A 15,513-nucleotide genomic window follows, 5' to 3' on the forward strand; every position below is an offset into this window, starting at 1 on the left:
TACAAAAACTACCCAAACACTGGGTTGTTACATTTGACCCAGGAACTGCAAAACAACCCAAACACTGGGTTGTTACATTTTACCCAGGAGCTGGGTAACACAAAAACTACCCAAACACTGAAAAAATAACCCAAAAAAATTACCCAAAAGGCTCAACCCAGCATTTGGGTTAATAAAATAACCCAATATTTTTTAGAGTGTAAATAGTTTTAACCGGCAATGGCGAATTGCACAGTGGATTGTGTTCACCGACAATGTTTTCTGGAAGTATTCCTGAGCCCATTTTGTGATTTCCATTAAAGTAGCATACCTGTATGTGATGCAGTGCCGTCTAAGGGCCCGAAGATCACGGGCATCCAGTATGGTTATCCGGCCTTGACCCTTACGCACAGAGATTGTTTCAGATTCTCTGAATCTTTGGATGATATTATGCACTGTAGATGATGATTACTTCAAACTCTTTGCAATTTTTCCTCTGAGAAACTCCTTTCTGATATTGCTCTACTATTTTTCGCCACAGCATTGGGGGAATTGGTGATCCTCTGCACATCTTGACTTCTGAGAGACACTGCCACTCTGAGAGGCTCTTTTTATACCCAATCATGTTGCCAGTTGACCTAATAAGTTGCAAATTGGTCCTCCAGCTGTTCCTTATATGTACATTTAACTTTTCTGGCCTCTTATGGCTACCTGTCCCAACTTTTTTGGAATGTGTAGCTCTCATGAAATCCAAAATGAGCCAATATTTGGCGTGACATTTCAAAATATGTCACTTTCAACATTTTATATGTTATCTATATTCTATATTTGTATTTGTAAATTATTCCTTTCTTTTTTTACTCTTTTGGAACTTTTTTGGAATCGGGTTTGTAGAATGACGTCAGTTCTATGCTGAATGAGGTAGTGAGCAGACCAATGCTGCACAAAGTGACTGGTGCATGTCATCATATGTTAGTGGGGGGGGGGGGGGGTTGTGTAAGGACCTGGGGATGTGGGACCTGGGGGTGAGGGGTTCATGGGGGGGGGTGCAAGTTCGGGAGTGAGTTCAGCTTCCTGACAGCCTGATGAATGAAGCTGTCCTTCAGTCTGCTGGTCCTGGCCTGGAGACTCTGCAGTCTCCTCCCTGATGGCAGCAGACTGAAGAAGCTGTGTGACGGGTGAGTGGGATCACCTGCAATGCAAAGGGCTTTGCGAGTGAGACCGTAAATGTCCTGGAGGGAGGGGAGAGAGACACCAATGATTTTCTCAGTTGCTCTCACTATGCGCTGAAGAATCTTCCGGCAGGACGCGTTGCAGGCGCCATACCACACAGTGATGCGGCTCGTCAGAATGCTCTCAATGGTGCCTCTGTAGAAGGTGCACATGATGGGGGCTGGGGCTCTAGCTCTTCTCAGTTTGCGGAGGAAGTAGAGATGCTGCTTTGCTTTCTTGGCCAGTGCTGCGGTGTTGTCGTTCCAGGAGAGGTCCTCTGTGATGTGCACACCCAGGAACTGGGTGCTGCTCACTCTCTGCACAGTCGCACCGTTGATGGTCAGAGGAGCATGCTGAGTGTGCACTCTCCTAAAGTCAACAACAATCACCTTCATCTTCTCCACATTCAGAGAGAGATTGTTGTCACTGCACCACCCAGCCAGGCGGATCAGCTCGCTCCTGTTGTTTGTCTCATCTCTGTTGCTAATGAGACCCACCACAGTCATGTCATCCACAAACTTAATAAAGAGGTTGGAGTTGTGTGACGGTGTGCAATCGTGGGTCAGCAGAGTGAAGAGGAGGAGGCTCAGCACACATCCTTGGGGGCCCCAGTGTTCAGTGTGATGATGCTGAATGTGTTGCTACCGACCCGTCCAACAGCCAGTTGCACAGTGAAGTGTTGAGTCCCAGCTGAACCAGTTTGTAAATAAGCTGTTGAGGTATGATTGTGTTGAATGCTGAACTGAAGTCTATGAACAGCATTCTGACATACAGTATGAGTCATTTTTGTCTATATGTGTGAGTGCTGAGTGGAGGGCAGTTGTGATGGCATCATTAGTCGAGCGGTTGGACCGATATGCAAACTGGAAGGGGTCCAGGGAGTGGGGGGGCAGACTTGATATGGTGCATAACTTGCCGTTCAAAGCACTTCATGAGGATGGGAGTAAGTGCAACAGGATGGTAGTCATTGAAGCAGGATGGAGACGGCTTCTTCGGGACTGGAATGATTGTGGTAGCATTGAAGCATGTGGGGACAACAGCCTGACTAAGCGAGATGTTGAAAATGTCTGTGAAGACATCAGTGAGTTCCACTGCACAGTCTCTCAGTACACGCCCAGGGATGTTGTCAGGACCCGGAGCTTTGCGTGCATTGATCCTGCTGAAGGATCTCCTCATGCTGTCTGGGGTCAGCGTCATCACCTGGTCACCGGGAGGAGGTGGAGTCTTCTGTGCAGTGGTGCTGTTTTGTTCGTCAAAGTGAGTGAAGAAGGCGTTCAGCTCGTTCAACAGGGTGATGTTGCTGTCACAGGTCTGCGGTGGGGGCTTGTAGTCCGTAATGGTCTGTATCCCCTGCCACACGCTCCGAGTGTCTCTGCTGTTGCTGAAACGATGGGCTATCCTCCTGGAGTACTGTTTGTTAGTCTGTCTGATGCCGCAGAATAGGTTGGCCCTAGCTTTCCTCAGGACCCCCTCATCTCCATCTCTGAAGGCAGCGTTCCGCATCTTCAGGAGGCCTTGGTGTTATTGTATGTGGCAGCCTGCTTAAACATATTCCAGTGAGTTGTGTCAAAACAGTCTTGAAGAGCCTCTGACGACCCTTCTGGCCACACTTGAATTTGTTTGTGAACTGGTTTGGTGACATTAACGAGCGGTCTGTATGCAGGCATTAGCATAACAGTGATGTGGTCTGAGGCAACAAGGTGGGGGAGGGCTTTGTAAGCTCCTCTCTGTGTGATATAAATAAAGTCTAAAATGTTATTACCTCATGTTGGAAAGTGAATGTGTTGGTGTATTTTTGGAAACACATTCTTTAAGTCTGCATGGTTGAAATCCCCAGCTATGATGAGAAAAGCATCAGGGTGGGTTGTCTGCTGCTCACTGATGTGCTGGTACAGTTCATTTAGTGCATTGTTCCTGTTGCTGTTGTTCAGAGGAATGTATACAGCAACGAGCAGTATGGCTGTATATTACCTCGGTAGATAGAATGGCAGGCACTTAATAATCATAAACACATATGATTATTTTAAACACTGGGGTACCACAGGGCTGAGTGCCGAGCCCAATCCTCTACTCCCTTTTCATAAATTAAAGACACTGTTGTGCCTTTTTAATCAGTGTGGAGGTATTATGGGTCCAGGAATGATCCTCAGAGAGATGGACACCTAGGAACTTGAAGCTCTCCACCCGCTCCACTTCAGCCCCATCAATGTAGATGGGAGTGTAGTCCTTCTTAGTCTCCCGGTGGTCTACAATCAGCTCTTTGGTCTTTTGGGTGTGGAGTGCAAGGTTGTGGCACACCACATTACTAGATGCTGAACCTCATCCCTATACACCGTCTCATCATTGCTGCTGATCAGGCCTATCACCTTGGTGTCATCTGCAAACTTGATTATGGAGTTAGAGCCATGCACAGGTATGCAGTTGTGGGTGAAAAGGGAGTAGAGGATTGGGCTCGGCACTCAGCCCTGTGGTACCCCAGTGTTTAAAATAAGGATGTAGGAGGTGTGGTTACTGATCCTAACAGACTGTGGTGAGAAGTCGTGGCCTAATGGTTAGAGAGTCGGACTCCCAATCGAAGGGTTGTGAGTTCGAGTCTCGGGCCGGCAGGAATTGTGGGTGGGGGGAGTGCAGTACAGTTCTCTCTCCACCTTCAATACTATGACTTAGGTGCCCTTGAGCAAGGGCACCCCGAACCCCCAACTGTCCCCGGGCGCCGCAGCATAAAATGGCTGCCCACTGCTCCGGTGTGTGGTTCACAGTGTGTGTGTGTGTTCACTGCTCTGTGTGTGTGCACTTCGGATGGGTTAAATGCAGAGCACGAATTCTGAGTATGGGTCACCATACTTGGCTGAATGTCACGTCACTTTAGAAAACACTTTAGAAAGTCCAGGGTCCAGTTACAGAGGGAGGGGCTAATGCCAAGATCACAGAGCTTGGAGATCAGCTTGGATGGGATCACAGTGTGGAAGGCAGAACTGAAATCAATGAATAGCATCCTGACATATGTGTTGGTTCTGTCCAGGTGTGTCAAGGCAGAGTGGAGAGCTGAGGCGATGGCATCCTCAGTTGACCTGTTGGATTTGTAGGCGAACTGGTATGGGTTCAGTGTAGGGTGCAAGCATGTTTTCAGGGGGGAGAGGACCAGCAAAAACACTTTGCAATATTGGGAGTAAGAGCAACTGGGCGGAAGTCATTGAGGGCCACTGCACCAGCATGTTTTGGTACGGGTACTATGGTGGTTATTTTGAAGCAGTTGGGAACAATGGCTTGGTCCAAAGAGAGGTTGAAAATATTGGTGAAGACCTCAGCCAGCTGTTCTGCACAGGCCCTAAGCACTCAGCCAGGGATGCTGTCAGGGCTGGCAGCTTTATGTGCATTCACCTTACGCAAGGTGGAGCACATGTCACTGGTGGAAAGTGTGAGCACAGCTTTGATGGGTGGTTCTGTCCACATGCGCCGAGGGTCGTTGTTTTTAAATCTGTCCTCAATGCTCAGTTTGTAGTTGTATTTAGCAGATTGAATTCCCCTCTTTAGATTGGCCCTGGATAATCTGTAGGGTTCACGGTCGCCAGATTTGAAGGCAGCGTCGCGTGCCTTCAGAACGAGCTTATTTCCTTGTTCATCCAGGGTTTCTGATTGGGGTACATTTTAATTACTTTATGGGTGGTTACCTTGCCAACACATTTGTTGATATGATGCAGAACAGAGCTGGTGTAGGTATTAAAATCTCTGTGGGACTCCAGTGTGGCCCGAGAAACAAACAAATTCCAGTCTGTGTTCTGGAACTCCTGCTGTAATGAAGAGTCTGCTTCTTCCAGTCAAACTTTAACTGCCCTCACAGTGGGTTTCACACGTTTGATGATTGGGGTGTATTTGGGTAGCAGGAACAGGGAGAGGTGATCAGATTGTCCAACGTAGGGGAGGGGAGTTGCTTTGTAAGCATCAGGGATCTTTGTATAAACATGATCAAGAGTACTGTCTCCTCTTGTTGGGCAAAGAACATTTTTATAAAATTCTGTTAGGGTATGTTTTTTTTGTATTGATATGGAGTACTGTCAACATAAACATAAAAAGAACATAAACAAAAACCAACTGTGGCTGGTTCAGGCCTGTTGCTGACAGCTGTAAATGCAAGGTGCATTTTAGCTTCTTAAGGGCATTTTCTAATCTGATGCAGTTTGTCAAATATTTTCATTTTATCAATAAATTTAAGTAGGATTATAAAACATTGTAGGGCTGTTATCAATCGGTAAAATCCGTATGACAAAAAAAACATCTTTGTACTGGAGAAGTGGACAGAAGCTGCATCTGAAGTGTCTTTTCGGTGAATTTACACAGATTAATAATCTTAATATGGTTGAAACCTGCATTTACACTTCAATTGCAAATATAATGCTATTTAATGTTTTAAAAATAAATGTAAAATGAAGTGTAAAATTTGTATTTTATATTAAAAATATTTAAAAGTGGAATTACCGGTATACATTAAAAATGCAACAAAAACTGCCAGTAGGTGACAGCAAGTACCAGTCTTAATGAGCCACTGCTTCATTCAGCCAATTCAATCAAAGAGCTGATTCTGAAAGGAACGAGTCATTGAGTTATTCACTCAACTTATTCAAAACAAAAAGCCGCACAACTCTTCTGTTCTGGGTTTTTAACTATTTTCATCGCAAAACAGAGCAGAAATTGACAAAATGTGTCTAAAAATGTAACGCACTTAATATTAATTTCTTGTTTATCGAACTGTTGTACAAAATCAATGACATATTTGCAATACTGATGAAGTGTGCTGATAAAACCCTTAAGGTGTATGTGTGTGTGTTTGTAAAGTGAGTGACATACTCCATAATCTCAGCTTGCACCTCGTTAAAACAATAATTACAATATTATCATACACATACATATAAGCAAAGAAGGATAATTACCAACACACGCCTGAACTGAATGACGAAATCAAATCAACACAACAGGGAAAATGTGCAAGTATTGTGACATTGTGACAACATGACTGTATTTATTTATTTTTCCTATAAAGCACAGTCCCATCTGAAGTGGCCCATTTTTCTACACAGCCGTGAACACATTAAGATGAATAGCTTATATAAAAGTATTTTTAAAAATGTATTCATTAGAATTATATGGATTTAAGTCATCCACCAAATACAATCTTCTGAGTAATTACAGTAGCTTATTATTAGCTATTTAAGAATGATACCTTTAATGTCAGTATAATTTGGGCTTGCTATACTTTAAAATCGACTGACAATGTCAAAAAAGTGAAAGAGTTGAACCAGCATGAAATAAAGACTGCAAGAATAAAGGAGCTGCAAATTAAGCTCAGCAGTTTTCTTCAGAATGTGTTATGGCCAATAAAGCATCTTTGAGGACATATTGTTCACTAGTTGTGTGATGTGTATGTGTTTCAGTTGCTCTGATCCCCTGTTCACTGTGGTCAGGTCTTGTCGATGTTGGATGTGTTGTTGCTGTTATCTCTATATGTGGATTATTTACCTGTAGATTTATTAAAGACTACCTTCTGCCATTACCTTCTTGCGCTTGTGTGTTCTACAATACCGATCCGTGACACATGTATGCTGTGTTATTTTGATTATCTTCATATTTTTAATCATTATAAACAAACAGAGCATATTAGACAAAAACCTCATGACTATATAGGGAGAAGTGCATGAGTGAACGAGTGGATGATTTGGGACGCAGCGTATGTGATTCACCAGCACAGCACTCAGTGTGAGGCTGTTTAAATGAATAATTGCTTGTCAACCTAACCTTCATTTCTCTAGTCATTGATCTTGTGCCTCAGAAACTCACTAAAACACTCAAACTATATCAAGCTGTGAACTGAGAAGATCATCTTCATTCTCACATAATGACTCTTGCATTTCCAGTCGCATTGGAAATCATTCTAGAATTTGGACACACCTTTATCCAAAACCATGTGAAATGTAAGATTTCAGTGTGAGCTCAGATTCAGCAAATGCTATTGAATACAAAGCATAATTCATATACTGACATTAGACACTAATGCCACTGTTTCTGGAAAGAGGTTTGGAACAGGAATATTTGTGTTTCACGTGGTTAAATGATGAGTCCAGTGGCAGTGATATCTTTCCCTGGAGAAAGAGCTGGATTCGGATTCAACAGTCTTGAAGATGTAGTGCTGGGAAATGCTAAATTCCTGGAGCACAGAGAAGTAACTTGAACAAGTTTTTCTGTTTCAAAGACCACTTGGTTTCCTAACTAATTCCTTTTCTGTTAGCTGAACACCGATCGTTCTTTGGCCCTTTCCAATCAATCATAAGTGTTTGGCGGTTGTTGTCAGGTGACCACAGGATCGTCCAATCTGGTGTCTAAAGTTCATTCTCCATTATTTTGTGTTACATTAAGTAACGTTACATGCTCACAGCTGTGTTTAGTTTGCACACACGATATATCATACTGTTTGTGTTATGTATTACTGTAAAACAGTGTGTTGTGAGAAAATAAAATTGACTTGGCAAATATTGGCTATAAATTTCTTAAAATCATATAATTAAAAAGAGAAAAAATATATTTACTGTAAAATTTCAAGATGTATTTTCTGGTATGTCCTCTTTAACTCTTCCTGATATGTGAGGAAGCAGTGTTTGGTGAAGCTGTGCGTCATCGTAACGCTGCTGTAATCACTCTGCTCTGTCCACACACCGTTAAAGACACACAGGAGAGCACAGGCCGTCATTAAAATCAGTCCCTGACATAAATAGCAGCTTAAGGAGTAAACATTATCATCCCCCATGTGGACATGAGAATATTTTATCATAAATCATCTTCAGGCTATGATAGTCTCAGAGGTGATTCCAGCACAGCAGCATTATATATTCATAGACTGCGCTAACATTTGGCTGAGGAGGAAGGAAGAGGAAGGGCTGGGGGTCGTACAGAGATTCTTCCTTTAGCTTATTTTATCCAAATCGCTGGTGAAAAGAAAGTTGGGGATTTTTTTGCTTTTAAGTGATCTTAAAGACACACATCAACTTTTGTGCATGTTTTTCTTTCTAAAAATATCAAAATCCATCATTTATTTTCAGATTCACCAAAGGAATAAATAGATAACTTCAGAAAAATAAGGCAGTCTGCAGCTGTGTATCATTTGTGCATGGCTCCTCATTATAAATAATAAATAGGGACAGCGGTGTTTCAGCCCTCGGGCACCAAAGGAAAAAAGCTGACCTGACCTGAGCCCTGCAGTTTGCTGAAGGACTAATGTTAACTAATGTTAATGATTGTGGGATATGTAGGTAGACTTTCTTTCAGACACATTAAAAATTCAGGGAATCCAAAGATGAAAATCGACACAGTAAAATCAAAAGGTGATCGGCTGTGTTCAATATCGGATACTGTAGTGTTCTTACTATTTCAGCACTATATGGTGTGCAATTCACTTTCGTTCCCTTTCCCAACTGAGGAATGACCTGGATGTGAAATCAGCTGTGAGCTCTGTATTTCTTTTGAGAAGTTAACTGAATGGCATTGACTGAATTCAACATAAAGTGTGAAATGAATCACGGATCAGAGAAGCTCTGGAGCTGCAGTTGATCGCACCGATAACTGCTGAGAATGTTCACGACATTGCATGATCAGACCAATGCACTATAGATGTATGCAGATTGTGTTTATCCTTGAGAAAGGCTGCTTTGCCCGTCAGGCTTTTTAGTGTGCTTCAACACAAATAAAACAATCCAGCGCAGCCCCTCTGAGGTTATGACAGGCCGATATCTGCATCTGTCACGGGACGCTCCCACACAGAGAATGTAGGTCTCACTGTGCTCCAGAAACATCCATGGTCTCTGATTGCGGTTTAAAAGATACACAAGTCAGTACTAGAGTCAGAGAATAACATTAAAGGTTTGAATATCACCACGCAAAACTATTTTAATGGCTTCTCTCTGTAGAGCAAATCAAAGTGTTCTTGGATCCTCCTTAGCGCTGTCTCTCCTACTGGACACACGTCATGCACTACACGACTAATCTGATCTGATGAATTAATTAAAATATTGAGTGTTAAATAAAGGAGACATCTGAAATGTGCAGGGCTGCAGAGGCTTCAGGAACATTTTGAACCATCATTCAGTAAGTATTAGTATTGTAGCTAAGGTCTTTAGCATGTATTGAAAGATTGCAAGGAAAAAGAAGGTGTAAATAATAAAAATAATAATGCATGCAGCATGTGCAGCTGAAGTATCTCTGTTAACCTCTTTTCCCTAGTTAGTGAGTTGATCATGATTATGCATCAGGTGTGTTTGAATCACTTTGGTCAGACCAGGATGGTTAAGTTCCTTTTCTACAAAAAATACATCAGAATTTTTAATGATGAATTACGAATGTGCATCAGGTGTGTTCTTGCTTTGTTTTTATTCAATTTAATTTAATTTCTATTTTTGAGTGAATGTTCTGCTGAATCGCTCATAAAGACAGTCGCTGCACTAACAAACCCTAAAAGACAGAGACATGTGGAGTCATACAAACACAGCTGGAATATCAGCACTCTCAGATTCAGATTCAGGGACCAGAACAAACTGTTACAGTTTAGTTAAGGCCTTTTAATTATGTCATGACTTCTGCTGATTATTTTGTTTGTTATTTACACTTTCATCTCTACTATTGTCCCAGTGTAAAAATGATAAAATGCATACAGTACGATCACATTTGAATGATCTTAATACTATAGGTTATAATACTATAAACTATGATGTCATGTACGCTGGTAGGAATTGTTACTTGTCATTATTTCTTTATAATCCTTGTGAACACCAGTAATAAAGATGATGGCAATTACCTTTGGTAAATAGTTTTTCTCTCCTGTCAGCTCACAGCAGAAACACTGTGTTAAATCCTCAAAGACAGACAGATGTGTTCATGTTAACCTGTTCCTCTTGGAGTGGAAATGATGCTAATAAGCTTTCCTGTATTTTACCCACGGGTGCTAATTTGAATTCCTGCTAGTGTCTCTATTACCGCAGCCATCAAACTCTACTCGACGTCAGTATTGCCACTCAAGTGCCGCATCTTATTACTCGAACAATGAGCAGAGAGTCAAATTGTGATTCAAATGCATAACATCCAACAAACTCGTCACTTCAAGATAAAATGCTGTTTCTCAAGCTTCTGATTCATACAATGTGTAGTTTCAAAATGGCAACCAGTGAGGTTTTTATTATTATCTCACATTTGTACTCTACTTACTCGAACAGGATGTTTTGTTTGCTCGCTCTTTCTTAAGCATGTTAGTGTGTTTGGTTTACTTACGCTCAGGAGTAAGGGCCGGTTCTCTTTGACCGCGCCCACACAGCCCAGGCAGCCAATCACCATGATGATGCTTCCCACAGCGATGAGCAGATTGGCGGCGGAGAGTGATGGTAGAGATGAGGAGAGAGTGGCAAAGTTTCCCTGCGTGATGGAAAGCCAAACTCCCACTCCCAGAATCCCACAGCCGCCCAGCTGAGAGAGAGAACAAGACTGAGCTGACAGAAATACTCAAAACATGCTGTGCATAATAACAGGCTAGTGCTGTTCACACAAACATTTCTTATGTTTGGCAATTGGCATACATTCGTCTTAGTGCCACTAATCTAGAACTGTTTCAATGTACCATTTCACATTTCTAATGATTAAATAGGGCATGTTCTCTTCCACACTGAATGAGAGATGTGCTTACATATATAAAAGATAATGACTCAGAGCATTTCTTTTCATCGTGGTATGGAAACAGCTGAGCCCAGGATCGTAAAGCCCTGCAAAGAGTAGTGTGCTCAGCTGAGCATATCTCCAGAGCTGATCTCCCCTCTCTGCAAGACGTCCACACCAGGAGATGTAAAGCTAGGGCTATTAAGATCCTCAAAGACTCCACCCACCCTGGAAATTCACTGTTTAATTTGCTATAGTCAGACAGACACCTCCGCAGTGGCAAAAACGGTGAGGCTCAGAAGGAGCTTCTTCCCTCACGCTATCAGACTATTAAACATGGACATTAAACACACTGCACTTTAGAGACTCTGGTAGTGTAGGGTTACTCAGTAACTCCCTGCACACTTGAATTCAATGGTTAACTGCCTTTTTGCATTATTGACACACTATTTTCCTATTTAATGTTGTACAGTTGCTCTGACACAATCTGTATTGTTAAAAGCGCTATATAAATAAAGGTGACTTGACTTTTAGATTTTTTGTATTTCATTTTCTTCTTATTTTTTGCACAGTCTATGAAGAGTATGCCAGACCTACTTTTCACTGCTTGTTGTATGTTATATAACTTGTCTGTGACAAATAAAATCTTGAATCTTGAATTGTGAGGCTCGTTAAAATGCAGAGTAAAGTGCTGTAGAATACCGTAGTGTAACTTGTGGTTATGGGAAAGAGAAGCGGAGGATCCAAATACAGCAAACGTTTAGTACAACAAAAACACAAAGTACGTCCAGACACAAGGCAAAAAACAAGGCAAGACAAGGACTCACGAAAACAGCCATAAAGGAAATAACACCAGACAAAGAACGATGGGAAACACAGGGGTTTAAAGGGTTAGTTCACCCAAAAATAAAAAATTACCCCATGATTTACTCACCCTCAAACCATACTAGGTGCACTGACTTTCTTCTTTCAGACTGTCATATACAGTCAGAGTTTTATTTTGTGTCCTGGCTCTTCCGAGCTTTTTAATGGCAGTGAATGGGGCTCGAGATTTTGAATCAAAATAAAGTGCATCCATCCATCATAAAAAGTGCTGCATGGCTCTGGAGGTGAGTAAAGGCCTTCTGTATGAAGCGATGCGTTTGTGTAAGAAAAATATCCATATTTAAAACTTTAAACTATAAACTGTATAGCTTCCACTGACTGTTTTCCATTCCGAGAGAGTGGTGTTCCAGCGGATGATGAAAGATGTAGCATGAGCTCTGCTGAGAATATGTTAGTCTCGCGAGAACCAAGTTTTGTTTACACCAAAAGAAAACCAGTCTCCTCTAAGCTTATATCGAAATCCTCTGACATCCTCTGGTTACACTTTATTTTACTTTAGTTTACTTTATTTTAGGTGTCCTTGTTACAGTGTAATTATACATTTAAGTACTAAGTAATATTAATTACTTACATGTACTTACTATATGAAAGTCGTGACATTTGCCAAGTATGGTAACCCATACTCGGATTTGTGGGCAGCTATATCCAGCACCTGGGGAGCAACTGGGGGTTCAGTGCCTTGCTCAAGGACACTTCAGTCATGGGTATTGAGGGTGGAAGAGAGCGCTGTTCATTCACTCCCTCCACCTACAACTCCTGCCAGCACCGAGACTCGAACCTGTGACCTTCTGGTAAAAAGTCATATATACCTAGGATGGCCTGAGGGTGATCACCGTCATGTCTCTGCTGCTGGATCTCAAACCGAGGCTAAAAGAACAGACAGGAACGAGATGATCGAGCTTCACCTGTGCTATAGCCTCAATGCTGTTTGTTCTGTGATGAATTTCTTAATCAGCTTTATTGTAAGTTGCTTATAAAAGCATCTGTTAAATACATGTAAATGGGGAAAAATGTATTACAGCTTGCTGTAATAACCTAGATGATCTATCTATTTGAACCATCACTCAACTACTAATGTTCTGAAGACCATGTGAACAAAAGTAAGCAGTTTTCATGTTAACATGTTTGGGCACTAAATAAAACAGAATGATGTAAATATGCAGTATAGAAGGTTTATTTCTGGATTTTGACAATACTGTTTTCATAAACAATTTTATTTTATAACAAATGAAAATGAAAGGTGCATCAAATGAGCACAAATCAAAAGATGAAATCAGATGATTCAGAACAAACGAATGACATCAGTGCAAAAACAGCCTCGCTTTACTAAACACTGGAATTCAAAAGAAAGCCTTTAAAAGTCAAATTAACACCTAAAGCTACATTCTGATCGGATGAGCCACATCTGAAGTCCTTTGGTTTGAATTGCTGAATTTAGACCATTCTATAGATGTTAATCTATGGTTTATTTCACGTCAGTGATGCTCTAATGGTGCTTTTCCACTGCGTGGTACGATTCAGCTCAACTCGGCTTGGTTTGCGTTTCCACTGCAGTTTAGTATCACTTTAGAGTGTTCGGGATTATTCAAATGTCGTTATAGTTGCGCCGCCTCTACTGCCACAACTCCTAAAAATCTTTTTACATTCCGCATCGCCCCATCAAGCTCTCGCTGGATCCACCGCTCTGCTATCAACGAGAGGAACGTCTGTACTTCTGTAATAGACTATGAAACTTTTTGGTTGTTAAAAAAGGGGAAATTGTTCAAAACAGTTGCATTCCATCCTTCGCTGGCTGTGCTGATTTAAATCTAGCGGTTCTGTTATGTTCGCGTCGCAAGTTCAGTGACGCAGGTAGTAACGATTCCCCGGCCAATCCGTGATCAGCAGTTTACACGTCATGTTTTGGTAATGGTGTGGTGCACTTGGAACCTCAACCAAGGTGGTACTAAAAAAAAGTACCAGGTACCAGGTACTGTACCCAGTGGAAAACCCCCCAAAAGCGAACCATACCGAGCCATACCGTGCTGTACCATGCAGTGGAAAAGCGCCATAAGAGTCGCTGCAGGGAATCGTTCGACTCTACAAGCCTAAAGAAGATGGAGAAGCACCTGCTTTGTGATGCAGGTGGTCTGGCTCTGTTCCTAGGTGTCTTCTTTTCTGTCAGCACCCTGCTGCTCACACACCTGTTCTTCTGTTTCTCTCTTCCTCTCACTCACTTCCTTCATCGTTTCATTTATGCAGTTCACAGAGACTCTGCTTTCTACACTCTCCTGCCTTGTTAGCGGACAGTGCAGCTCATTGTGTCATCATTAGCGGCCGTTAACTTGTTTATGCAGGTGTGAAACGTGTTTGTCTTGCTGATTTGGGTCAGTGTGTTCCCCGGGGCCCGGCGTGCTGCAGATACAGGGACGCAGCTGCATGAGAGACAATGCTGCCTGACTGCAATATTAATACAGAAGCATGTGGTGCTGTTAGCTGAGCGCAACACAGACGCCTAGATCTGATGCTCAATGCAGACACACATACAGTCCATGCTTCTTGTTTCTCCACTGCACCCTCTTTGTCTAGAACATGAACACCAGCATCCAGGATAAGGTTGTTCTTAAGCATGAGATGGAGAGTGTATCTGTTGTGAGTTAGAGATGCTGGAAAGATCTGCGCATTCACATTGATTCTTGGCACTGATCTGCCATTCTGTGATCTTCCTGTAGTCCATTTAAAATTCATAAATGCATGTGATTTTTACATGACATTAATAGGACATATCTCACATCTAAATAGGGACAGTTTATAACAACAAAGGAAGTCTTTGCAGATAGTTATCCATTTCAGCCTAACTAACAGAAAATGTTTTTACAATTTATTTATTTATTGATTTTTATACCAGTTTTACAAATGAGGACATCCCTAAAGGGAGGTTTTGGAAGTTTTTGTCAGGTTTAGCCCACTTTTCAGTATAAATTTGTCCCCAAAATAAGTAGGTACATTCACACACACAGCCAATCAATGCCATGCTTGTCATATTTATTAGCTTGGAGTTTGAATTTTAACTTATCATATGGCACTCCTTACGCGAAGGGAGACTCCACAGGTACAGGAGACTCCACTCACAACTGATTTCAATACTTTGCTGTAGGATAAGCAATAATAGAAAGCAAACAAAATACTGGGTAAACTAGACCATTTTTCTATAGTCTTTAAACAATGCTTTTCAGTATACAATGAACTATATTTATATTTGACATTTTTCTCCAGAATCTTGGAAGGGTTTTTTACTGAGTGTTGCAGTGCAGTATGGGATTTACTCCTCTACAAAAATGCATGGGATGCTGCCTTGGAATTTGGGGCAAAATAAGGCATCTTTGAATACTGCTTATAATTATGATCTCTTAAAATGCTGCCTACATTGAAGCAGATGTTCTGGAGCTCGGCGGTGTACAGCCAAGATAAAAAGCTAGAGTTGTGGCTCGATCCCATGCCGCCTTTTTTCATTTGCACAAGGAATGATGTCATGTGTGTTGACTGGCTAGACAAGCCATCTATCGACAGTATTTTGCTGAACACAGCTTGATCAGTTGAGCAGTTTTTTTGACACTGCAAGCCAATGAAGCACTAGAGGCTTGTGATCAGAAGTACATCAGGTTTTTTTGTTATCCTGGTGGTCACGGAATGCCTTGTCAATGCTTTCTGGAGGATTTATTGATAAAGTTTCACCATGCATCTCAATGGCATCATCAGCGGCAGGATGGTGGC

General features: G+C 41.8%; 1 protein-coding gene across 1 annotated transcript in view; it reads right to left on the reverse strand.

Annotated features, from left to right (window-relative positions):
- The window catches only part of LOC109088579 (tetraspanin-4-like), a 36,337-nt gene that overhangs the window by 11,465 nt on the left and 9,359 nt on the right, over window positions 1-15,513 (reverse strand). The window contains exon 2 of the mRNA XM_019102748.2: window positions 10,498-10,689. Within this exon, the coding sequence (XP_018958293.1) occupies window positions 10,498-10,689 (192 nt within the window). The remainder of the gene's footprint in view (window positions 1-10,497; window positions 10,690-15,513) is intronic.

Source organism: Cyprinus carpio, chromosome A18, assembly GCF_018340385.1.
Source record: "Cyprinus carpio isolate SPL01 chromosome A18, ASM1834038v1, whole genome shotgun sequence".
Classification (NCBI taxonomy): domain Eukaryota; kingdom Metazoa; phylum Chordata; class Actinopteri; order Cypriniformes; family Cyprinidae; genus Cyprinus; species Cyprinus carpio.